The following is a 25700-nucleotide window of genomic DNA, read 5'->3' as shown; positions in this document are numbered from 1 at the left end:
TATACCGCCACCATTAAAACAAACCAACCAACAAGCCTAAAACACAAAGGAGTAGAAAAGGAGTAGAAAAGGAGTAGGATCTGTGGTGAAGATCTACCACTGTCTTGCTTTCCTCTCACAGGGGGTCCCAAGGCTCTAAGGAGATGGGTCTTTGGGAACCATGAAGTACTCACACAGGGACTCTTAGTGGCTCCATAACTGTGTTCCCCTACATCTATCTGGTCCCCTGGGTATATCTATTTGTCAGGAATAACATTCTGCTGTTATATTGCCACATACTCTGAGACTCACTAGCCAACCACAAGTCATTTTCCCTTCACCCTTAAAATGAAAACATGGTCTGGACTAGATAGTTTTTATGGTCCTGGATATTAGAACACGATATAAAATATATTATTTGGGCTTCCCCCCCCCCCGGTTCTTTGCATGTTGCTTCTAGAACCCTTGGAATTTCCTTAATGATTCATGGGATGGGAATTTTCTGTTGTTGTTCTCATTTTAACTACACTTGAGTTTATGCCACTGAGGAGCTCATCTGAGAATGGGGACTATTTGCTAGCTAACTGTGAGATGAGAGCATCTTTCCAGATGCTGCAGAAGGGAGAGGAACTAAAGGCTAAGTTCACTACCAGTGGCCAGTGTGGTAGTGAATGTTGGAAGAACCTCTTAAGAATAACACTGCAGATCAAATAGAATACATTTCAAATCCTTTGATCTTACAACTGTTCTCTGGAGTAAGCCCACTGGTTGAACTTTGAGAGGAGTTAATCAATCATGTCTACATAAAGGAACACCCATAGAAACTCCACATATGGAGCTCAGGAGATGCTTATTGGTAACAAGCATGAACTGCTCTTGCAGAGGATTGGAGTTTGGTTCCTAGCACCTGCATCAGGCAGCTCATAACCATATGTCAGCTCCAAGGGATCTGATACCCTCTTTCAGCCTCCTCTGGTACCTCTGTACACACCCACATGCACAAGCTAAAAATAAAAATAAACCTTAAGAAACAACAACCTTACATGAAAGAGCCAGGAACTTCCTAGCTGTTAAATATATGGACACCCTGGGATAACATGCATATGAAGCAGGAATGGAATCCCTGGGCCCCTCCCCACAGATCTTGTTCTTGACAGTTCTCACTTGCTGTTCCTCTGTATTCTTTGCAGCATCTTTTCTAATAAGCCAGGGAATATAAATAAAATGTTCCTCTAAGAGCTGTGACCCATTACAACAAAGCATCCATCTTGAAGAAGAGATTTGGGGAGCCCTGTGGAATAGTTGGTCAGAAACACCAGTGAGAATATTTGTGACTTCTGATGGGCATCCTAATTTGGGGGTGAGATTGTGGAACTGAGCCTTTTAACCTGTGGCATCTGACACTAACTCCAGGTAGATAGCATCAGGATTGAAGCACATCATAGACTTCCTAGCTGCTGTCTGGAGAAGATTAGAGAAAAGCTTAGCAAGGACACGTGACATATGTGATGTCATGAATGTAACATATGAAGAATGGCTTGTTTTCCTTTCTGTCCTTACTCCATTATTAGTGCCACAGATGATCTGAGATTCATCAGTAAAATATTTTGAACCTCAATTTTTTTCATCTCTACAATAGGAACAACAATATCTCCTTAAAAACAATCAAGAACAAAGAATAACAAATACGCACACACGAACAGCATGATCAAATATATTTCTTTATATGCTAACTTAAAAATTAAAAGCAAAATGAAATCAGTATCTCCTTAGTAAGTTAAAAATGTGGTATTTAAAATGCCAATTAACTGGATTAAGGGTAAGCAGCAAGGGTGATGAGCAAGCTCACCGAGGAGGTATAGCTATTTATCAGCAGGGAAGTATTTTATTATTTTAATCATTGTTATTTTTCAACCTGATGTCTCTTAGCACTAGAAAGACACTGGATCTGGTAGGCATTCTGTGCTACTGTTATAATTCTAGTTGATGTAGTTAACTTGGTACAGGGATTTAGTCCCTACCCCCATCACACATCCCTTCCCTTATTTTGTAACACAACTCATATCATCATCCTGATATTTCAATGAAGACGATTCAAATAAGCAGTAACCTTGGGACTCACAAATGATGAGTCAATATTTTCTTCTGCTCGTCTTATTTTTCAGCCACGGATGATTATCTAACCCCATACTGATTCCCTCCAAAACATACTGCCCTTCTCTTTTCAAAGCAGGTATTTCGCTGAACTGTCATTTGAAAGGGCCAACTCCTGCAGAATGGAAAACACCTGTGTTTGACAAGATTATGTGGAGACTTGAATGCTGCGTGCAATAAGAAGCAGTCCCCCTTGAAGGCTGTTTCACCCTGTGGCTACATTCTACAGTTGTAAGAATAGACCAAGTGTATGGAGGGACAATGGCTGGAGGAACAAGCAAATATTTAATAACTTGGAATTCTGAAGATGGATCCAGATGACTCCAGGTCAACAGTTGACCCTTGTATATTTTGGTCTCCACTTAAAGGCATAAAACGAGGCTAGGGGTGCTGAGTGCAGGAGAGCAAAGCCAACGTATGAAAGCCAGAGAGAGCTGCCTTTCCAGCCACTGTGTCCAGCTTGCCTGTTGTTTCTTTAGGCAGAGGCTTTGCAGCATATTTAAATAATTGAACAAGGACATAAAGAATGCTCCTGGGCTGGGAAAGAGAACACTGCCTTCAGAGCTGGGGCTGCCTGGGGCTGGGGACAGGTTTGTGGATTTACAGCCCCTAGTGTATTTGCAAGATGAGAGCTCTGTTTCTCCCCGTTGTCACAGTGGAATTGGGAGCATGCAAAGCTCTTGGGGACATCAGATCTGGAGTGGCTAAGGAAAACATGATTTGTAGGTCACTTCTCCTCCCCCAATAGCATGTCAGCCCCCCAATCAATTCCAAACGGGAGCCAGCCCTAGTAGTCCTAACAACTCCCCAAATTTATACTCACCCTCTCAGACCCCTGATGCTCAATAGAAAGATGTAATGCACCATATATTTTCTTGCTGTTCCCCAAGTTTATAATGCCATTAGCATGATCTACGATGGGCTGGTTTATGGAGAGAGGGAACTAATAATACAGAAAGGAAATACCCATAACCCCAAGGGGGAGGGGCAGGTGAGATTGATGGAAAGTGCAGTTGTCTGGAGAAATGGCAGCCCAGTAATTGAATACCTGGAAGGGGGATGTGTGCATGGGTTGGAAACAAGTTTTTGAGCTGGGTTTGGTTTTGTTTTCTCAAGGGAGGTGAAAGGCATGGCAGAGGTGGTTCCCAGGAATGGTTGTCTGATGGAATGAAAGCAGAATTACTGACAATGGGGGACAGTGTAATTTCTCTCCAAAGTCAAATCTGAGATAAATAAATGCCTTTGGCCGTTATCTCTAAGGGTGGGTTTTATTCAGCATCAGGGACAAGCAGCAGTCTGGGACTCTTCCTTTCTGGTTTTGTAGTTCTAGAGTGAACTTGACCTTTAGGGTTCTGGACATCTCAGAGCCATGGGTGGCTGTGGGAGAACCTTTCAAGTACAATACTGCAGATCAAACAGAATGTATTTCACCTCCTCTGATCTTACAATTATTCTCTGGAGGAAACACACTGGTTGAACCTCAAGAAGAAAAGTAGTATGTAGCACCTTCTCTCTGAGATTGTTCACCTGGGAACCACTCACATATGTGTAGCTTTTCTAGATAGGTACCTGGAGAACACAGCTTCAGTAATGGATCACTGTGAGTTTTCGACTCTGACAAGAAATTACTGTGCAACCACCCATTGAGGACCACCTTTTTGCCAATGGATTTGTTTTCTATAGCAGTTCATCTTAACCATCAGTACCTATTGTGTGGGCCAGATGGCTCTGTTCAGGTGAGGCTGTAGAGGAATCAGCAACTCTAGGGCACACAAGGACAGAGGCTCCTGTAGCTCTGTAAGTGGCCATAGGCCATTCCAGGAGATGGCAGGAAGCCTTAGAGGGTACTGGGAGAAGAGAACTGAGAGCAAGCAGGGAGACACCGCCTCACCTCATCTCTCGTCTCATCTCCCTTTCTATTTGCTGCTCAAACTCTGGCAGTTGATCTAAGGGTCTAAGTTGTTATCACAATGCCATCATTAATTGAAACAAAACCATCCCTTGTAACTGGGATATAGTTACTATAAACGACATATGTTACTGGACATTCTATTTCTAATAATTGTAATTATGCCTGAATACTTGCTGTTCATAACACAACGACAATGCTCCACCAGTTCTCCATTCCAGACCAATAACCTCTCCTGAATGTGCTCTTTGTTCAGGGGGAAAAAAAGTAACTCAACACCCCTGGTGATAGCCAGTGAAACCAGTGTGGGGCGAGATGAAAGCATACTTGGGGATGCAAGATGGTGCAGCAGATGAAAAGCCACCTGGCAGCCTCACTCTTGGCTAAACAAAAGGACCCCATCTGCATCACCTCACAGGGTAAAGAAGGACATGAACCTGAGGAGCTCCAGAAAGATCACTGTGGTCTGAGTCTTATCAGCATTGCAAGAGGGTCCTGGCCCCGATGCCTAGAGCAGCTTCAGGCTATAAGACCATGAGTCATCCAGTCAGATATCAAATACAGCTTGGATCTCTAAACCTTGACTGGACATGCACCTTATGAAAATGCATACATATTCACATACATACATACACACATACATACATACATACATACATACATATATATTTTTCTAAATATAACTTAGTCTGAATATGCTATTCATATATATGTTTTCAGGGATGACCTTTTGACCTTTTGGTGTTGACTAACCAATTGATATATTCTTCCAACACTCTCAGCGTCCCTTAGATGCCTGTAGTTCTTTGTGTGGGGTTGAGGACTCACTCATATACTTACCCCCATTTACATTGGCATGCTTATTATTTAGCTCTTGTTTAGGTAGTCATGTCTGTGAGACTTTACGGGTAAAGCTTCTGACATTACTAGGAGACAGTCTTATATAAAACTCCCCAATTCTTTGGCTTTTAAAATCCTTCTGCCCCAAACCCTTCTCTTTTTCAGTTGATTTCTCACAGGCATTTGTAATGGTTACCATAATAGCAGATATTTAGATGACTAGCCTGTGAATAGAAGACCCTCTTTCTGTTGCAAACTTTCCCTTTGTATCTTTTATTTCTGCTATAGTTTACGTCCAGAAACAAAAAACAAAAAAGCTAATGGTATTTTTAAAGGCTACATTTACATTAGCAAGTATGAACTCTTTTGAGTTTTGAGTTCTGAAAACGATAACCTCCTCTCAGTGACCCAGTCAATAGTTCAGAAACATTTATTTACTTAGTTCCCTTTTGGTGCATCTACTAGGAAGATGTTGTCACAGCCACCAGATGAGGTAACCAAGTCAGTCTCTCCTTCTATGCTTACTTCAAAATGGCCCTAGGATGCAGTTGGACCAGAAGAGAACTCTTAGAACATCTTTCTCTTTAAAAAAAAAAATCCAAGAAAAAGAGTGGCCCAAGTTCATTCCATGTGATGTTGTGATAGGGAGACATGGAAGATTCTAAGTTATGGTAGAGTCTCCTACTCCAGTTTCCTGCCCAGTTACCATGCACAGCTTATGGAAAATAGAGGAACTGAAAAACAATGTCAAGAACCCAGTCTGTCTCATGCCCTTGTAATTAGCCATATTCCTAAAAGCCTGATCCTTTCTCAGAAGCCCTGGCATCAAATCCCCCGAGAGGCCATGGATCCCCAGCAGATGCTGACAAAGCCAGGCATAAATTTGGCACCTTGTACTTGAAAGCACCATCTCCCACAGACAACCCACAATGGTTCTGGGAACCTTGGAAGCTCTTACTTGGTTTCTTTGGCTCTTTTAATCTTCCTTTCTAAGCATCTAGGACAACCTCATCACAAAAGGAACAGGAAGGGGACACGTGAGAGGAAAGGAGAAGCAGGCCTCCTTCAAGAGGGTGGCAAGAAGCACTTATAGTCCACACAAGTCCATTGTTTTAGTTCTCCTATCAGCCTTGGCCTTTCTGGTCCCAAAACCTAGGTCAGGTTCACTATTTTGAGAGCAGGAGAGACTCTGAAGCTGTTTTATCTGGCTTCTGTATTGTTCCAGGAAGATTTCAGCTGGGTGTTTCCAGGAGCCTTGACCTCCTCCTCCAAGGGAATTGATCTGCCCTTCTGTTCCTGTCCCCAAGATCAAGACCCATAAACAAGACTGTCAGCCTGTTGCCAGCTTTTTATACCAAGATGGGCCCACTGACTGTCTGACTCATATCCATCCTATTCCATTGGAGGTAGGCAAGAACTAAAAAGGATACTCACATTCATATATTTGTACCCAAATCTTCTGGGCTGAGCCAGAAGGGCTGAGCTCATTCATTGCTTTCATGCACCACTCCTGAAGAGTCAAGGTTAGGGAGAGAAGAAGAGACTTCGTGGATCTTCTCTTGGTTTTTCCTCTCAATAGATGGACTGCACATGTGTTCTATGCAAACAAGCAGTGCCTCTCACCATACCACTGCTGGAACCTACCTCAGGCAGCTTCACTCGGCCTTCCTGGAAGGAACATGTGTTGGGGTCATGGGTACAAACATGCCGGTATTTACACCAGTGGCAGCGGTATGGGCTCTCCACACAGGACAGACATCTGGGCACAGAGAAGAAGCACACATCTTAGAACCTCAGCCCCAGCAACTATGTTTTTAGAATCTAGCAGAACATTTTGCTATTGAAAGATGACCCTTGAATGATGATCAAATGAAAGTCTCATACAAATCCATCTTTCTCAAGACCTCATGGAATGAACTCCTCAGTCAGACCTGGAACCCTGTGAGCCTCCCTCTTCCCACATTGTTGACATGGTCTTTTGCTAAATAGGAGAGTAATAAGGAGCAGGGTCTATAATAACTACGACAAAGCCAAAACCAAGTTTTAATTCAAGTTGCCCCTGAGTCTCACTGTTATGGACTATGCCTATGTTCTGGTAACAGCAGAAGCTACTGAAGCTGCAGTCTCTATACTATGTGTCCCAGTACAGTTGCCAACCCCACTCCTAACCTCCAGGAGACAGGCAACTTTGTAAGGACCTTCTGTTGCTTAAAAAAAACTACACGGTTCCCAACTGTTACAAGCTCAAAAGCTGTGCCACATAGGCAGAGCTGATTCCCACAGGCTGTTCCACCATCTGCAGGGCCTTTCTATTTCCTCTACTTGACCAACCTTTGGCCAAAGGAGAGTTGGCCCCTCTGGGTCCTTGTTTTATTAACCTCAGTGCTGGGATTCTCCTAGGTTCTTGTTGTTCTATCTCATTCTTCCATGAGGCCCTTAGCCTGCAATCTTTGACCAAGCAATTGGGCAGGTATTGGTTCCAGTGGAGGGCAGGGCTCGAGTGCTGTGGTCTTATTAATTTGTGAATCTTCCAGCTGGTGAGTAACACTATAGACAGGATGCCACTAAGAGGTGACATCACTGCCAACTCCATGGCAAGAAATGAGAAGAAAACCCCCAAAGTTAGTGCAGCTGGGCTCTGGCTGGGCAGGAGACAGGCTTCCTTCCCCAAGGTCCCAAAATGAGCTAACTTCTAGTCTCATAGATAGCCTATATGGACCCTAAATTTTTATTCTATTAGAGCCCCCAAGTGTCATGTTAGATACCTACCTATGAAGAGAGGAATGCAGAATAGCATGTTAAAACATGGAGAAATGTTGGGGGTCAGGCCACGTGTGTTTCAAGCACTCTTCTGTGGAACCCTGAAGGTTCTACAGAGCTCCTTTGGAGACTCTTTAAAGCCCCATGGGGCTCCTAGATAGAGGGGTTCCTGGCCTCCTAATTCCCCCAGTAAACCGATCCTTCTTATATCTATTTTGCATATTGGGCTTGCATACCTAATTAGTTTCTATGATGAAAAAGTTTTAAAAAATGGACATCTTCAATCTGGTTCAATCGCATCATTTCACAGAGAAAATAACAATAAAAACCTAACAAAAAGCTCGAGTAGCATGTAATCAATGAGCCACTTGGGGTTTGACTCCTTACAGCCATCCTGTGGAGAGTTAGGTCTGATACACAGTGGTGACAATGAGCATGTCTCAGACATGGACTGCTCAAATTGGACAGTACACTTGGGCTGTCATGTTTCAGGTTGAATGTGGAATGTCCCCAGGGATTGGCTTCTTTGCTTGAACTCTTGGTTCCTGGTTAGTGGTATTGTTTGGGGAGATTTGTAGAATCTTGGGGACTATAACCTGAAGGGGAGTCACTGGAGGCAGACCTTGAAGGTAATGCCTGCTGGCTGATCTGCCAAGATGTGATCAAACATTCTACAAGCTCTCACTGTTGCAGAAAAACCCTTCCAGCAACTATGATGTGCTGTGACTACTGACCCATTGTAACTACTGTATGCCATGAATCAAGAGGCATTGAAAACTGTTCCTTCATTAGGTGCCTTCCACCAAGTATTCTGTCACAGTGATTAGAAAAGCAACTAACCCATCCTGTCACTATGTATTATGGTGCTAGTACACTTATATCCCTTCTTATAGAGAACACTAGAACACAGAATGGTTAAATCTTCTACGTAATTTGCTGTTCATGATTACCATTTAAAGGGAGGAGATGCCAAAGTCAAAGTCAGAACCAGGCTCCTATGTCTTTATTGCAGGGACTCAGCCACTCTGTCTTTTGACCTTTCTTTTGCACCTATCAACCCAAGTCCTGACCAGCCTACAGGGTAGATGGGCATTTAGTTGGCTTGCTAGACATGTAAAGGCTTCCCTCCCTTCTCTGGTTCCTCCTCTGTGGAGGTGTGAACTTCCGTCCTTTGTCACCACTAGTAGACAGTGGGAAGGGAATCAGGGTAGAAGCTCTATGCCAGAGAAGATGCATAGGTTAGGAATTCGCAGGACTCATATCATATGCTCTTGAGTTTGTCTCTTTCTAGTCTCTTTCCAGTCACACTATTGGTACCGGAAAGAGGCCTGTCATCTAGTGTTAAGGATGGCTCTTTGGAAGCCTCCACACAATGATTCCTGGAAATCATAATGAGGTTTTCTGAGCTTTGTATGAACCTTGACCTTAGGGACAAGAAGCTGAGTAAAGCCAGGACACTTACGAATTGTGGACACTGCAGTTATAGAAGACAAAGCTGGTGCTGGCGAAGGTCATCCCGGTCTCCTTTGACTTGAGTTGCAGCTGGACAACATGATGGTCCCCTATAAGGCAGAGCCCACCAATGGGGGCCAGGGGAAGTTCAAAACCCAAGCCAAAGTCCCGTTAGCAGTAATGTACTCTGGGAAAGAGAGCCACTTCCTCTGGGATGCTGTCAACTTTCATAGGCCTCTGAGTTAGCAAGGTTCAGTTCCAGGATGGCCCCCTCACACACATATACACACAAGCAAAACAAATTGGGTTTAGTCTCCCTTCTCTGTTATGTCACTAGATCCCCCCCCCAGTCACTTATCATGCACACACACACACATGCATACGCACGGGTGCATGCGTGCATACATACATGCAGTCAAATGTCCTCATGTGCGGTGACTGAAAGCCCCATAGAATCAAAATGATAAGTAGCCAGGGAGGAATCACATGTAGTATCTCAGGAAAACTGTTGCCAATGGTATGACTGGCACTGCATATATGTATTAACGTGTGCACAGATGAGCTCACCTCATCTCTGAGCAGAAAGACCTGATCCCAATACTACCTCCTCGGAGGGACTTGGCTCCATAGGGGTAAGAGATACTAGATTCCTCAGCTGGCTCCAAGGAGGCATTGGAGCCCATGTTTAATTCACAGCCCTGACCCTAGACCCTGCTTCCAGCCTTGTTTTCTGCCTTCCCCAAGAGCCTCATTAATCAACTGACTCTGAATAAATGTGACAGACCCAAATGGGACAGACAACACGGAATCCTTCTACCCAGCCGGCCTGTCCCTTATATGTGTTTAACCTGTGTCCACTCACATCCTTCCCAGGACAGGTGGCTAGAAGCAACAGGCGGCTATGTGTGGAAGGGTGGGGAGAAAGTGCTCTAGAGCCAGAGACTCAGTCATGTGAGTGTGAACAAATTGTCATGGAGCCATTGAACCTGCCCCATCATATTCTTGCTCCAGGCTAGCTTCCCTCTTCTACACTTCCTCCAGGCTAGCTAAAATGAACAGACTACCACTTACATACATCACTACTGTTCTAGACTTGCCCCTACCTACCTTCTCTGTAGCTCCTCCTCATCTAAGATGAGGCAGAAGCTTGGCTGCTAAGCTGGGGCTGAGACAGGAGGGCTGTACAAGTTAATTTCCAAGGGCAAAGGAGAAAAATCTCACGTCTATCTCTTTTAACCATCAGCCCATTCCGCCCTCCGATTTATTCCTGCCCTTAGGCTCCATCAATACCCCACATCTGTCATTGAGTTCTGCTACCCAGGCACAATGAAAAGTCTGCCACCCAACTTTGCCTCCTGGGACCACTTGCTCACCATTTTCTGTGATGATCCGGGGCACCTCCTTGGCTGCAGGGGAGTAGCACTGGATCTGATTGCCTATTACCAGCCCATCCATCTCTGACAGATCCTCAAAGGTACAGTTGACACCTGCTGACAGCTCCGGGACATTGTATGTCTCTAGGACCAGCTGTGAACCGCCCAGCCAGGCAGAGAAAAAGAGGAGGGGGAAACGAGGAAAGGAAGGAAGAAAGGCAGGAGGAAGAGAAAGAGACAGACAAAGGAAGAAGAATTATTAACATAAACCAGCTTGTTACAAGAGTCGTGTAGAGAAGGCAGTAGAAGGTAGAGATACAGACTAAGGAAACCCACTAGGATCTGAATGGATTTGGTGCCAGAAAGTGGGAACACTTAGGGGATTTGTGTGCTAGACTAATTTTGAGCAGGGCCAGGCTGGCTAATGGGACACCTCTTCCATTTGGTAAAACCACCAAAGGCCTAGTGCTAGAACTCTGGGTCTGCATCCCATTCTCCTGATGTACCTACATTGCTCCCTTTATAGATAAGGAGATAATTGCCAGCAGTCATTGCTACATGGCCTTATTCTATCATTCCATATTTACTTGCACACCAACTAATCTCAAGTTGGCTAATAGGTAGTTAGGTGTACCCACTGCATATTTTGGATTATAAAAAAATATTACACCTTTTATTATGCTTGGTCATGTAATGCTATTTTTCTGCATATATAAAATGTATTTTGAGCACATTACCTCATGATTCACTATCCCCCTTTCTATCCCTCACTCTCCTGTTAGGCCTATTTTCTCCCTTCTTGGGGCTTCCATTTTCATGTAATTTGTAAATGTATGATTTTAGGTCCCTATAATATCCAAGACAAATGAGAGAAAACATGGTATTGGTCTTTTTGAGTCAGATTTAAATTCGCTTAATAGCATGATCTTGTTTCACCCATTTTTCTTCAAATGTCATGAAGATGTTCTTTTTTTAATGATTGAAAAGGGTTTCTTTGTGTATATAAACCCTGGTTCTTTATTTAGCCCATGGTTGTCAAACACTTATGTTGGTTCCACAAATTAGCAGTTATGAATAGTCCTGCTAAAAGACATCAATGCTCAGGTATCCCATAGCCAGGAGTGGGTATTATATCTGGGTCATATGGGGTGGGGAGGGAATCTACCTTCGGTCTTTTGAAAAACATCTGTGCTAATTTCCATAGTGCCTAGACTCATTTAAATGACTATCAGCATTTGTTTTTATTTGCTTTCTTAGTAATTGCCATTCTGACTGGAGTGAGATGGAGTCTCATGGTAACCTTATTTTGTATTACTCAATCACCTTTGGTATGGTCATTTCCGTGTTCTTATGACTGGAACCTTTTCTTTAATTTTCTTGCCCATGTCCCCTTTCTTAGGCCCCCAGTAGACACTTCTTGGCTAACATCCCACCCCTGATGTAGAGGCACTCCTGAGAGGCCTTGGTGTTTATCGCTGGGGAGAGTTCTTCCCTGGAGTCTGACCTTCCCACTCTTACCAGCACGTTGTACTGAGAGACAGAGATGTTGTTGGGATGGACTGTCAGCCGGACACACTGCTTCATCTCGGAGGCAAACCTTCGGGGTTCCCTGGAGCGTTCACACCGTTCCTTCCGGGTGCACCTGGCAAAGACACACAATGATGGATTGGTCCAGAGAGAGCCAAACATCTTCAGATGCTCTTGGGGCCTATCTAAACCCGAAGTGCTGATTATTTTTTTCCTTCTTCAAAGTTGGCCTTCTTCTATCATGCTTTGCTTTGGAAAAGGCAACCATCCCCAAAAATACCAAAAACAAACAAACAAACAAACAAAAAAACAACAGCAACAACAAAAAAAAACCCAAAAAACTTGAGTCAACTTAAATTCCCCCCACTCCCTTCAAAGTCACATGAAAAGTCATACAGTCTATTCTACAGCACATTCATCCACAGCCTGCATCCCCTTTTTTAGCAAACCTCGCTTCTTCCCATGTATGTGTATAGTACGTAACACATATTGTATTGACTCTGTATATGCAATTCTGTCTGGGTTTCACCCCTTTTTACCCATCCAATTCCATCTAGATCTACAGAGTATTTTAGCTCTTTTGTACCTGCAATCCCTCTGTCTTGACCCCAAGCAGATATGAATTATTGGATTATCTCCTTATTTCCCTAAAGCACCCTGGAGTTTCCCACGGTCTAGAACTTTTTATGTTTTATGATGATTATTGAGATAAAAGTAGCTTACTCCTACCAAGTAGGAGCTTTTCAAGAGAAGAAACACTGTCTGCTGTCTTTTGGAATCTCCTGCATGCATTCTAGCAATGGAGAGAAATGCAGGTAGGCTAGAGACAGGCGGGGGGGTGGGGGGTGGGAGATAAAAGGAATAGAGGGTAGTAGCTAACAGCATCAGAACTCCATCTCTGTAGCACTGGGGAACTACTACATACAGTTTCTGTCACTGTTTAATGCTCCGTGTTTTACAAAGGGAACTGTGTCACAGGTGCACCACATCCAGTGTGGCCTTGGCTTTTTAACAGTCTTTACTGACTAGAGCTTGAGAAAGATGCACATAAAAAAAACAAAACAAAACAAAACAAACAGGGTCTGTGCCCAAATGTATACATCCCTATGTTCACTGCAGGAAGGTATCAGAGCTCAGAAAAGAATATTTAACCCAAGCCAGATAAACTTTACAAATACAGAGCTGTGTCCAGTAGCCAGGATTTTGATGCCCTGGAATGTGGATTGCATTGTGAAGCACAGGCAGGCAAGGTGCTCCAGAGAGACAGGCTGAGATGAGATGGGACTATGTGGAAATCACCGCATGGCTAGTGTATTTGGGCCAAAATGAAAAGGATGCTGTTAGGAGCTGTTGAGGGAGGTCTGGGCAGAGGAAAAGAAGGAAACAGTAGCTAGGGATAGGGAATAACATGGGGAGGGACACAGGAGGAGAATGTCCTTCTAGAAAGGCAGCTTCGGGGGTGGGGTAAGAAAGGAGGGGAGAAAAGATACTGGGGTTTCCCCAGTGGCTCGTGGGCCAACTCTTAGTTCTAGAGGAAGCTGTGGTCCTCCCAGTCGGAGGAAAAGAAGATACATTAGCCACAGCTGGAAGCATGGCCTCCAAGTGCACAGCTGGACATAAGAGTTTAGCTAACTAAGGGAAAGCACTAAAGGTGACAGCTGAAGCTGCCTTGGAAGGAATATGGGGAAAGAAAAGGGGACCAAGCAGGAGGGAGACATTACAGAAAGATGGACGGGTGACACAAAAGTCACCCCATGTCTCTATATTGCAATCATGACTACTAGTTACTGTGTGCTTACACTGTGATAAGGTTTCACACTCTATGCTATTTAAGTTTCCTGTATCCAACTTGTCTTAGAGGTCAGAATGCCATAGAATAGGATGGGCAAGGCACTTCATCCAGGTCATAGCCAATTTGAGTCCTTATCAAGCCCAGAAAAAACTCAAGCTTCCAGACTAAGAAGTGAGGGAGCAGACCCCCATGCAGACTAAACCATGCTCCTAGCTTTAACGCTACTCGTACAACACTAAGGCTCTTTAAACATTTCCTCTCCACCATTCCTCTTAGGCTCACCAGAAAGCACCTGCCTACCATGGATACTTGTTGGACAATCCTGAAATCCCTGGGGGGGGGGGGGGATTCAAGAGGCCTCCAAACCAGGAGGAGAAAGTCAGGAGCGAGTCTGGGAGTCCCCACACATTTCTTGGGCTGCTGGAGCAAACCACTGGCCACAAGAATGTCTGTCTCTAAGTCTTGGAAGTTAATTTACCAGCTCCTCAGCTAGGACTCCATTACCTTCAGCCATTAGGCTAATGTTATAGACTTTTGCAGAGTGTCTGAACTGACATTGCTATTAATAGTGTTATTATGCCCATTAGCAGCAGACCCAGAGAACTGGTATGGCTTCAATTATTCACTGACTCCCCAACTTTGAAGTTCTTGTTTTTAAGACAAATCAGTAGGTCTGAAAAAAAGGTATCTTTGATTAAATTATGAAGAGTTTGTGTGTGTGTTGGGGAGCAGGTAAAGCTCAAACATCACCAGAAGTCACTAAATAGAATAGATGGGCTCCATCTCTCTCCCAGGTTGGGGGAGGAGGCATAGGTAGCTGGGCAGGGACAAGTCTGACCTGTGTTGTTTGTTGCTACCCAGATTCCAAGGGCTGCATCTTGCCACAGTTCTAGAAAGTACTGTATACAGAAAACCATGTGTAATTTACAGCTTCAAGGCCAAATGTTTAACCTCTTGAGGCCTCAGTCTTTTCTTCTAGAAAATGGGAGCAAAATAGTAGCAAACAGCTAGGAGTTCCTGAAGATTTCTTAAGATAGAGGGCAGTAAGCAGTTTGCTTAAGGAGAGTTGTCAACAAGTGTGAGCTGATATTGTTAGCCCATCACTTCTCTAACTCCTCTTTCTATGGCTCCAAACTACAGCTGATGCATCGGGCACATCAAAGGGAGAAGGGAAGGCTGTAGTAGTTTTCCTTACAATGAAGGCGAAGGGAAGCTCAGAGGCCATTAAGGACAGGAGAGAGAAAGCATGCTATGGGTTATAGCTTTGTTTTCTTAATAGCTGTCAAAGCATATTGAGAACTCAGCTCTCTCTCACTGGAAAGTTAAGCTTAAGGTCAGAACCAGGGGTGTTTTGACATTTCTACCATCCTGCATAGTTCAGGAGGGTGGGGCTACAAATGTCTGAAAGCGCAGACAACTGACCTTAAATGTGATGGGATAATGGCAGAGGAAGGACTGCAGCTTCTGATGTCTCATGGGGTCTATCAAGGTAATAGCCCCTGGCTGTTTGAGGACTGTGGTTTTCTAGTTGCTCAGGCCAGAGTTAGGAAATGTGAAAGGGGTTCACTTCTGGTTTTAGAAGAGTTCCTGAATCGCTTCCTATCAAGGGCTCCATTCTGCAATAGAGGCATCAAGGTCTCGCTTCATCCATTTCCCATGTAGGGGAACTGATGCTTATGCAGACTCACAAAATATATGCTATGCAACTGAGTTTTCAGGCATTTGTCTCTGTCATTCCCAAAGTTGCCTCTGTCCCAAATACAGATGTGCAGGGAACCAGCAGGCCCCAAGGAGACCCACTTTCTCTTAGACCCCGCATTAAGGTCCTCCTTACTGAGCAGTCTTTCCTCCTGTTCTCATTCTACTTCCTGTGCACTGGGCCCTTACAGCCCTAGACCAGAGGTTCTAACAGCTCCAGGGAGAAAGGCCCCAGGCCTCTGCAAGGGGTTATTATTCAAGCCAGTGGCTCCAATGAGATTATCCTCTCTAATGAAGCAGTTACCTCCGCCCTCCCCTAAGCCTGAACTTTCACTGCTGGAGAATTCCCAGCCAAGTGGAAAATTAGAAGGGAAAGGAATGGAGAAAGGAAGGGGGTGAGTGAGAGGGAAGAAGAGTGGGGGTGATTACGTTTAGTAGAAATTAATTCCTAAACACACAGAGAGAAATATTAATTCCCAGTGCTGCTGGCCAAGCAAACAGATTTCGGCGTGGAAATCAGGTTCTCTGATCAGCTGGCTCAGGTATGCCTCCTAGCTGAAGAGATCACAACTAGGTGGTCTCCCCAGACCCTTCAGTGTGGACCCACTGGCCTCAGAAATCAGAATTTGTTTCAATCTTCACCATCAGATGGACTCCACCCCTGAGCACTATGGTTTGATCTTGGCCTATGTTTGAACTGAATCATTAGGAGCTCTATGCTTGGATCATAATGAAGAAGAAGAAGAAGAAGAAGAAGAAGAAGAAGAAGAAGAAGAAGAAGAAGAAGAAGAGGAGGAGGAGGAGGAGGAGGAGGAGGAGGAGGAGGAGGAGGAGGAGGAGGAGGAGGAGGAGGAGGAGGAGGAAGAAGAAGAAGAAGAAGAAGAAGAAGGAGGAGGAGGAGGAGGAGGAGGAGGAGGAGGAGGAGGAGGAGGAGGAGGAAGAGGAAGAAGAAGAAGAAGAAGAAGAAGAAGAAGAAGGAGGAGGAGGAGGAGGAGGAGGAGGAGGAGGAGGAGGAGGAGGAGGAGGAGGAGGAGGGAAGGTGGAGGGAGAGGGTGAGGGGAAGGGGGAGAAGGAGGAGAGGAAAAGAGGAGGAAGAAGAGGAGGAGGAGGAAGAAGAGGTGAAGCAGGAGGAGAAACAGGATGAGGAAGAATAAGTCAGATGGCCTTCCAGATGACCCTAGCTATTGCTTGGGTCTTCAATGTCTCCTATGGATTCATGTGTTAAAGCCTTGCTTTCTGGTCTATGGTACTATCAGGAAGTGGAAGGACATCTAGGAGATAGGGAAAGGTAGAATGAAGCCAGCATATGGGGAAAGAGCCTCGAAGAGACTATGAGACCAGGGCCCTTCTTATGCTTTCCAGTTGCCACATGTTCTCTACCACATGTTCCCCCCATGGCATACTGTGCTGTCATAGGCACAATGTAACAGAATCAAGCAAATATGAAAGACCAGGTGGGTGTAAGCTGGAGTTGACGGATGAGGAGCAGAGGGTAGGAAGAAGATCCAGAAAAGGCAAAGACGTATCCTGGAAGATCTATTTTATTCCCAACACAGTCTGTACTGAGGAAAACGTTTACTTGAGACATGTTGCAACAGTGACTATGATTTGCTCTGATCATCTTTGTTAGGACATTATCCAATGTCCTGGTGTTTCCAGGTCCTTAGTGTCATAAGGTACAACAAGCTTGGTATAGGGAAGTACTTTGCTCTGTGCAATCAAGTTGCTCCTGTACATGCACCAGTGTGGCTTTGTCATTCTCTCTCTCTCTCTCTCTCTCTCTCTCTCTCTCTCTCTCTCTCTCCTCCCCCTCTCTGTATGTCTGTTTCTCTCTATGTGTCTTTGTATGTGTGTTTCTCTCTGTGTGTCTCTGTCATTGTCTATCTGTCTGTCAGTCAGTATGCCCTCTCGTGTGTGTGTGTGTGTGTGTGTGTGTGTGTGTGTGTGTGTGTGTGTGTGTGAATTTAAGCCATAGAATCAGCTCAACTCTTTGGAATGTCTTCAGATAGCCAGGATGTTAGACTGGTAAGCTAACCATAAAAATGTACATATGCTATATGCTTGTGTATGCATGTATTAATGTATGTTGGTAGATGTACATGTACATGCATGCAAATATAAACACAAAGACAATGTGGACAAAAGGTGTCCCCCTTGATTACTAAACCCCTTTATATTTTGAGACAATGACCCATCACTGAGTGGGAATTTTACAGATTCAGCTAGGTTGACTAGCCAGTAGGCCCCAGGGATCTCCCAGTCTTTACTTCCCCAATGCTGAGATTGCAGAAACATATAGACATACTTGGCTTTTTATGTAAGTGCAAAGGATCTAAGGTCAGGTTCTCAAGCTTGCATGACAGGAACTTTATAGACTAAGCTATCTCTCCAGCTTCTCTGATTTATATGAGAAGTTGGCTTTTTTTTTTTACTACTTGCCCTTACATTATGAAGCATCTATTAAACTTGTGAATGTGTATACACACACACACACACACACACACACACACACACACACCAGAGACTATGTAGGAGTCAAGAGTTAAAAGAGGGAAGCAGGTTTTTTTTTTTTTGTTTTGTTTTGTTTTTTTTTTTAATCAGTTTGCAGCTAAGTAGCTAATGAGCCATGGGGAAGGGGATTGAATGTACGAGAACTGAGTTTCAAACTTTCCTCCAGACCAGAGACCAATAACCTTTGGTAAAGAGTCAGTCAAAACAAGTATGCTGGCAGAAGCAGAGCCTACAATTCCTTGTGATTCTGAAAGGTTTTGTCCAGTAATACTAGAAGATGCTAGACATACACTAGTGTTAAGGGAGTAGGGCAAGAAGTTAAGAAACAAGACTGGGATATGGAGCAAGGAATGACTCATATCTTAGAGTGAAAACATCTTAGAAGATGACTAGAGATGTGGCTTAGGGAACAAACTACTCTGTACTTTTCTAGGTGACCCATGGGCAGGCAGTCTAAATGCATGGTCAGTGGTGAAGCTGCCCTAAGGAGGGAAGGAGGGTTTTCTGATAATGGTTGGCCCAAGCACCGAAATCCTGGGAAACGAAAGAAGAGAAGGACCTCTAGGATGAAGGCCCTGGGATCCAACCCCAGCCCCGAGTGACAAGGTCACAGTCATCATAGTTGTATCTGAGAAGTGGCTTCCTACACACTTCCTACACACTCCGGCTTGACAGCATGGTTGTAAGCTGGCTCCTCTTACCAACATTCAGACCTTAGGAAAGAAATCTGGACTGTTCTGTCCACAGATAGCCTCTTAGATTTTTACTTTCCTTTCTACTCCCTCCCTCCTGTGTAGACAAAACACTACAAGAAAGAAGAAGTGAACCCCTGTGGCACCCACTTGGGGAGGGATGGGGGCTTCTCCTGATGGAGGCAATCTCCAGGGCCTGGAGGCAGAGATACTGTGTAAGTCTGCCCATGATCTTCCCAATGGTGGTGCTCAGGAGTCTTCCAAGGAAGGGTAGATCTCAGGCCAATCAATGAGCTGAGTCTGCCACAGATGGTGGGATCCTGTTACCTACCTAGACTAAGATAGGCTTCTTTGCCTGGGAATGGTGCCAAGGCATGGGGAAGATGGGAGGAAACTCAGGGCCTGCCAAGCCTGGAGGGTGTGTTCCAGGCCCAGGACAGGAGACAGCTGTGATGGGACAAAGGTAGACTGGGCTTGGATGGTTTTATTCCCTTCTGCCCAAATCAGAACAGGTGGGCTCACACAGAGGAAATCCCTGGGAATGCAGACTGAAAATTGCAGGCTGAATAAATAGGCAGCATTGTGTTTGCTGTCCTTGCCTTTAGGAAGACAAGCCTGGAGGCAGGGCCAGGAGCTGCAGAAGAATGCAGTGTGGGGATTTCACCTTACTCCTGTGCTGGCTGGTATGCACTTAGTCACATTTACTAGTGCAGAGGGAAAGCACAAAGAAAGAAATGACTGCACCATTTCTTAAGTATATTCAGCCCACAGCCCTCCTGTGACCTCTCTGGCACAAAAAGCTCTTTCAGTGACATAGGCCACCTGTTTTCAGAGGTTCTGTCCTCAGGCTTCTTGTTCCTTTGGCTTCTCTATGGTTCTCCCCACTCTCTTGCTCTTTTATCAGTCTCTCTCTCTCTCTCTCTCTCTCTCTCTCTCTCTCTCTCTCTCTCTCTCTCTCACACACACACACACACACACACACACACACACACATACACGCACACACACACACACACACTTTATTCCCAGCACTTCGGGAAAGGTTGTCTAAAATGACTATGAACACAGACACAAACATATTCAACCTCACACTTGGAAGGTCCTGTTTTGTTCTTTGCCATGGACTTCATGACTATCAAGCTTGCTGGGATACTTGGGGTACTTGGCAAGGGCCACTATCAGCATAATCTTGACCAGCATGGAAGCCTGACAAACGTGTTGATTCCTGTACCCCATCATTGCATCAAAGGCCTGGTCCCCAAGAAGCTACAGCACAGAATCAATTTAACAATAATTTTGCATCCCTGAGCTTATATGTCCAGCATAGAATGTGCAGAACTAGTTTTAGATGTGTGTGTGTGTGTGTGTGTGTGTGTGTGTGTTCGCGCGCGCGCGCGCTCAAATATTCATGAGTATGCACGTGTGTGTGTGTGTGTGTGTGTGTGTGTGTGTGTGTGTGTGTGTGTTTACAGCACTTTAGGGAATGCTGAAGCTACCCATGCGGTTCCTTGCTTCCTTCCTAGTAGAGCCTCTCAGGACTAACATCTCTAGACTGGTTCCCATGCTAACTCTGTTCACAGTTCACACCTGCCTCTCTTCTTTCTTCTGCTTTGTTCATGTCCTTTTTGTTGCCTCTAAATCATGAATGTCTATAATGTGCCCACTGAAAAGGACAGGGCAGTGCATGGCAGGAGGAGCAACTTCTGTGTTTGACTTGAACCAAGACCCATAGGTAGTACTGACCTTCTAGAGGGAGACAGTGTTGTCTACTTGGGCTACCTGAATTTACATATGCTAACGTTTTTTTTTTTTTTTTTTCAGACCAAATACTTTGATCTGTCCATTTGATTTCATACAAGTTTAGAATTGTGTGCTGATGAAAGGCATTTTAGAGACCCAAGGACTTCCCCTTGCTTGCTCACCACATGCTGGAGCTATCCTTGGTGATTAACTCTGGGGGGTGGGGTGGGGAGGAAGGACCTGCTGAGTAGTTCATTGATCAGTAGTCTTGGCCTGTGGGAACTTGTGAGCTGTGTCCTACCAAGAAGTTACAAGACCCCTGGGCACAGCTCCAATGTCCCCGAATGTCTGCCCTCATCGTCTTTTCACTTTACTAAGAGCTTAACGTTATGGAGAGCAGCACCCTGATGGTGCAAAGATCCTTGGACTAGCATAGCAACCTTTATTACTCATCTCATCCTTGAGTTAGCACCATAAGCCATGGCTCTTCCTCCTTACAAATGGAGTTGTCAAATGTCTTCCATACAGTGCTATGGTCAACCTTCAATATTTGAAGATTTCACATTTCAAATTCAGCTAACTGCTAGCATTGGCTAGTGCCTGCCCCACCCCCACTTGTCTTCATGGCATTTTTGAGGTTTCTCATGGCTGTATGCAGTGTGGGAAACGACTCAAGACACATGTTCCCAGCTAGAGTAGGAAGAGGTGACATTTTTGCCTTTCTGTTTCAGTAATTGCATCATAAGTGAGGGTCCTTTGAGGCCTATTTAGTGCCACACTTTTTGAGTTTTGTACTTGTTTGACTTTGAAGGATTTTCTGCCCAGTATTCCTAAGCACATCAAGGCTATGGTGTGACACAGAGAAGGTGAGGTATGTGTATGTTACAGAAGCTTCCTTCAACCAGTTGTAAAGGCACATGCTGGAAGGATATGCAGGGAGATCACGAGAAACTTCATCCGGGTATGAAGTTATAGTTCTGTTGGCCGTGAGTTGACCAGTAATGAATTAACAATATTTATTAAGGAAGATAACTTAATACAGATGTCCAACAAATGAGGTTATGTATCAATCCATTGGTAAAAAACGTGACCGGTGGTTTTGAGAGCCGGATCTTCTATTCCTTTTAGGGGCAGTGTTTTGCTAATTTGCTAATTCAGTCACAGTTCTTTATGGAATACTACAACTACTACTACACATAACGCAGATCAGCTGTCCTCACAGCCTCACAAGTATACAAGACAGGAGGACTAGACTGCACTGATTTCAGCAATCTTTACAAGACCCCTGTCATAGCTGTGTAGTAGCCCTCACTGTGGTTCCCTGGGCAAAGAGAGGCCCCAGGGGCAGTAGCTCAGTGTTGGATGGCAGACAAGAAAACCCTTGTACAGCCACTGCTCTTAGAGTACTGTTTGACATCTAGTATGCAGACTGGGGTGAGATGCAATGCCAGGCTGAAGGAGGTGAGGGGAAGCAGCAGGAACATCTGCCAGCCAAGCAAAGACAGCTTGAAACTGTGACAGCCTCGGGGACTCAAGCACACCATTCAAGGATCATCTAGAAAATCACTGGTGTCTACCAAAGTCCAAGAGGGAGGATACTTGTGAGCGCTCAGCTGTTGCTGTAACCTCTGAGATCTTTGACTACCCTACCAGGGTTCTACTAAACACAAAGCATCTGCCCCAGGTGGTTGGCCTCATCAATTCTCCTATAACTGAGTGAAGGAGGCAAACCATGCATCCTCTTCCCAGGCTACAGAGAGAGTGCTGGGGAGATTTGGATCTGAAGTCTGTGTCAGACACTGCAGTCATGTCCATGACTTTCCATTATGACATGCTGGGATGAGCTGCTGCTTTCACTATGTGATAACCTGCTTTACAAATGACCCTGACTATCCTTTAGTTTTACTTTACCCTTGTTTTCTGCCATAGGAGTCAGGTACCAAGGGGAAGCTAAGGCCATAAAAGTAGTGTATGGCATTTTTTCTTCTTCTCAGACTTGCTTAACCCAGCTGTGGGGCTGAATTCTTACTGGGATCAGTGCCACATGGGGCTGGAATAGTATCATGACACAAATTAACATGGACACAGAAACCCATGTTTTAATCTTGAAGGATTTCAGGGAGGGGCTAGCTTTTCTGATTGTCCTGGAGGGAACTTATACTATGCTATAGCCACTAAGCATGCTCCACCAAACGGTAAGCTAGGTGGCTTCCAAGTCCCAAAGGAAGGCATTAGGTTAAGAATACATTCATTCCTTTTCTGAGAGATCCTACTTTGCAGGATACAAAGAAATGTATCTCCTTCTTCCATAACAGGTAGCATCAGAGAACTCTTCTGGCTTGACAGGATCTGCTATGCATTCTAAATGTGCCTCTCCACTCTTCTTGGTGGGGGGCAATGCTGGGTTCCATGACACTATTACCGGATGGTCTTGATGTACACTTGAACGCAGCTTCCAACCTATCTTAGAATTGTGTGTATTTTAGTGTGGCTCAGTGGTTCTCAATTCCTTTCTGCTATAATACTCCTAACAGATTTCAGGCCTTCCCTTAAGGAACTCAAGGCCTCATTATGTCCGACACCCAGAAATAGGGAAGTTGGCCGTCCTCTTGGAGAGACTTATGAGAAATTAGGAGGGTGTTTTTAACTGTCAGAATCTAGAGAGTATTTCCTGTCTTTGGAAGAGGAAAGAGACAAGATCCCATCTTCAATTTCTTATAGTTTAAAATGACTGAAAATTACAATGGATGTCATTGGTCGTGAGAAATTCAGGTTGTTAACAGGAAGACTAAAATCTTACTTTATAATGTGTATGTCTATCTCAGAGAATACCAGGTTTCAGGTGGCCACAGGAATCAACCATCGCCAAAGTAGGGCTAAATTCTATTTAGACGGGGTCTACCTATGGTGGCTGTTAGGAAGGGGGAAGAAAGGAAAAAGAGATGGGTCAGTTGGCAACTCTTCTGCCAGAGGACCCAGACTTAATTCCTAGTATTCACATGGCACCTCACAAACGCCTGTAACTCAAGTTCTGGGGGATCTGAACTATTCTCTGGACCCTAGGGCACCAAGCATGCATGTAGTACACAGACATACATACAGGTCAAATACCAATACACATAAGATAAAAATTAATTACAATTCAAAAATGATCTTCAGCTCTCTCCTATTTCTTGGCTAGTTGTCTGCATCTCTCAGTTCAGTCATCTAGTTACTATTTATTTCTACTTTAATATGGCTGTCCTCTCCCCTCTTCTAGAGAATGAATGGAGCCCCACCCCAAAATGGATGTATAAGAAGGAAAAGTACTGTGTCATGATGTGTGGGGGTGCTCTGCAAATTGAAGTTAGGTCCAGGAGTCTGTCTCCCTGTGGTTCCTCAGGGTGTCATTGCCAGGGTGACTGCCAAATTCTGACCTGTCATTGTTCCATGGTGCCATTGCCATAGATGTCTTAGTGGAACTGGGCAAGTAAAAGTGAACCCAGAAAGAACAGAAGAGCAATAAAGCTTGCAAAGGGTGGAAGGAAGGAAAGGCAAGGATGAGAGGAATGCACACGGGGTGAGAAGAAGGACAGAAGAGAGGATGGCTCAAGCCCCTGGGAGGAAACAGGAGGCAGGAGGGAGTAGCCAATGGTACTTACGTGTTGTGGAGCACACACCAGCCACAATGGGGGTCACCTGAGCCAAGACACTCGCCGCAGCTCCGATACTGCCCACAGGACTCCACAGGAACTCTGGTAAGCTAGAAGAGCACACCAAAGACCAAGCAGTCAGTCACCAATCTTCAGAGCACCTGATGGTTCACAGCTAAGATTATCATTTTAAACCAAATCGTACCACCCAAGATACCAGAGGAGCATGGGGGAGCTTAAGGTCCCTGCACCAAAGGGACTTTGAGGGGCCATATTGGAGTAGGTGACTACATAGCATTCTGATGCTACAACCACTTACTAGGTTCTAAGATGTATCTTAAAATGTATCTGGAAATCAGGCCACATTGACGTCGTATAAACTATCATAAGATAGAATTACATGCTACACTTTTAAATTGTCCTATTACCCAGGCCCCCACATATTTCTGCAAATATCCAATCCATTACATTCGTGTTTCTTATCAAAGCAGTAAGGCCGAACAGTCATTTTCTCTCCATCTTGTTTCACTTTCCCTCACCCCCTTCCTTTAGGTCTCAGCACCATTATTTTTTTTCCAGAGAGTATTTAGCCCCCACCCAGCACCCCTCTCTCTTCTCCCTCCTCGATGTTTAACAAGGTGCTGGATCTACCCCGTGGCTGTCTTCTGCCTTCTCCTGCTTCGTACTGTTGACCAGCTTGCTCCAAAAATTGATTTCACTGCGGTTCTTTCAAAGAGCAGCCTTGCTGTTTTCCCCCTACCCACACCCTTCCCATGATTCGAGGCTTCCTCTCCAGCCCAGAGACTTTACGTTCCCTTCCAGCAGCAGCTTGTTAACATAAAATGTTCCACATGACATTTTCACTTAGCTCAAATGCCTCCATTTCCTGCACGCACTTAAATATCGTTTGCATTTCTTTGTTCTCCAAGGCAGCCTTGATGTCGCCTTACATGATGCCCAAGTACCCGCAATGTAGTAGGTATTTAAAGATGACACTCACGATCAGATGGAATTTTTATTTTCTTTTTATAACCTCGGTCCTTATTTTCCATTTTGCTAGTTTGTTCTTTAAAAAAAAAAAGTTAAAAAAAAAAAGTTTTTTTTCATTTTGGGATATTTTATATTATCTCCTTTTTATCCCAGTGGAGGGCTTCTTGCCTAGTCTTTTAGGTGACTAGCTGCCAGGACAAACTAGCCATAGTCACCATCAGAACAGACACATCAGAACCAACACAATACATTGTACGTGCTGACCTGGCTGAACTGTCTCTGCTCATGAGTGAATACAGAGGCTGTGTTTCCCCTGCTGTTCCATAAAGCATCTGCGCTGTACAATTATGTCCACTTGGCAGGGGCTACTTGTAACTCACGCACAGTCAAACTGGCACCAGAGCCTGCTCAATTAGTCTCCACACTCTTTTGGAATTAATTAATAATTAATTCCAAGTCCCACCACAGTCTCCTTTCCCTTAATTTCCTCATTTCCTTTATCTATCTTTTTGTAGCTGTCTTCTCTGATTCTTTGCAGCTTCGCGCTTGGCCTTGATGGCTTGCTCTTAATGGCTTGGCTTTGCCTTTGGAATTTTCTATATTTCTTCACATTTATTTGTGTGTGTGTGTATGCACTCATGTGTAAGTACT

General features: G+C 44.6%; 1 protein-coding gene across 2 annotated transcripts in view; it reads right to left on the bottom strand.

Moving 5' to 3' along the window:
• The window catches only part of Plxna4 (plexin A4), a 445710-nt gene that overhangs the window by 83775 nt on the left and 336235 nt on the right, over positions 1–25700 (bottom strand). For both annotated transcript variants that reach the window (XM_076913573.1, XM_034519140.2), the window contains 5 exons: positions 24069–24169; positions 11986–12109; positions 10468–10621; positions 9105–9204; positions 6527–6641 (listed from right to left, as the gene is read on the bottom strand). In XM_076913573.1, the coding sequence (XP_076769688.1) occupies positions 6527–6641; positions 9105–9204; positions 10468–10621; positions 11986–12109; positions 24069–24169 (594 nt within the window). The remainder of the gene's footprint in view (positions 1–6526; positions 6642–9104; positions 9205–10467; positions 10622–11985; positions 12110–24068; positions 24170–25700) is intronic.

The sequence above is a fragment of the Arvicanthis niloticus genome, chromosome 15 (genome assembly GCF_011762505.2).
Source record: "Arvicanthis niloticus isolate mArvNil1 chromosome 15, mArvNil1.pat.X, whole genome shotgun sequence".
NCBI lineage: Eukaryota > Metazoa > Chordata > Mammalia > Rodentia > Muridae > Arvicanthis > Arvicanthis niloticus.
Note: the sequence above shows the minus strand (reverse complement) of the source record. Positions and strands in the feature narration are given on the sequence as shown.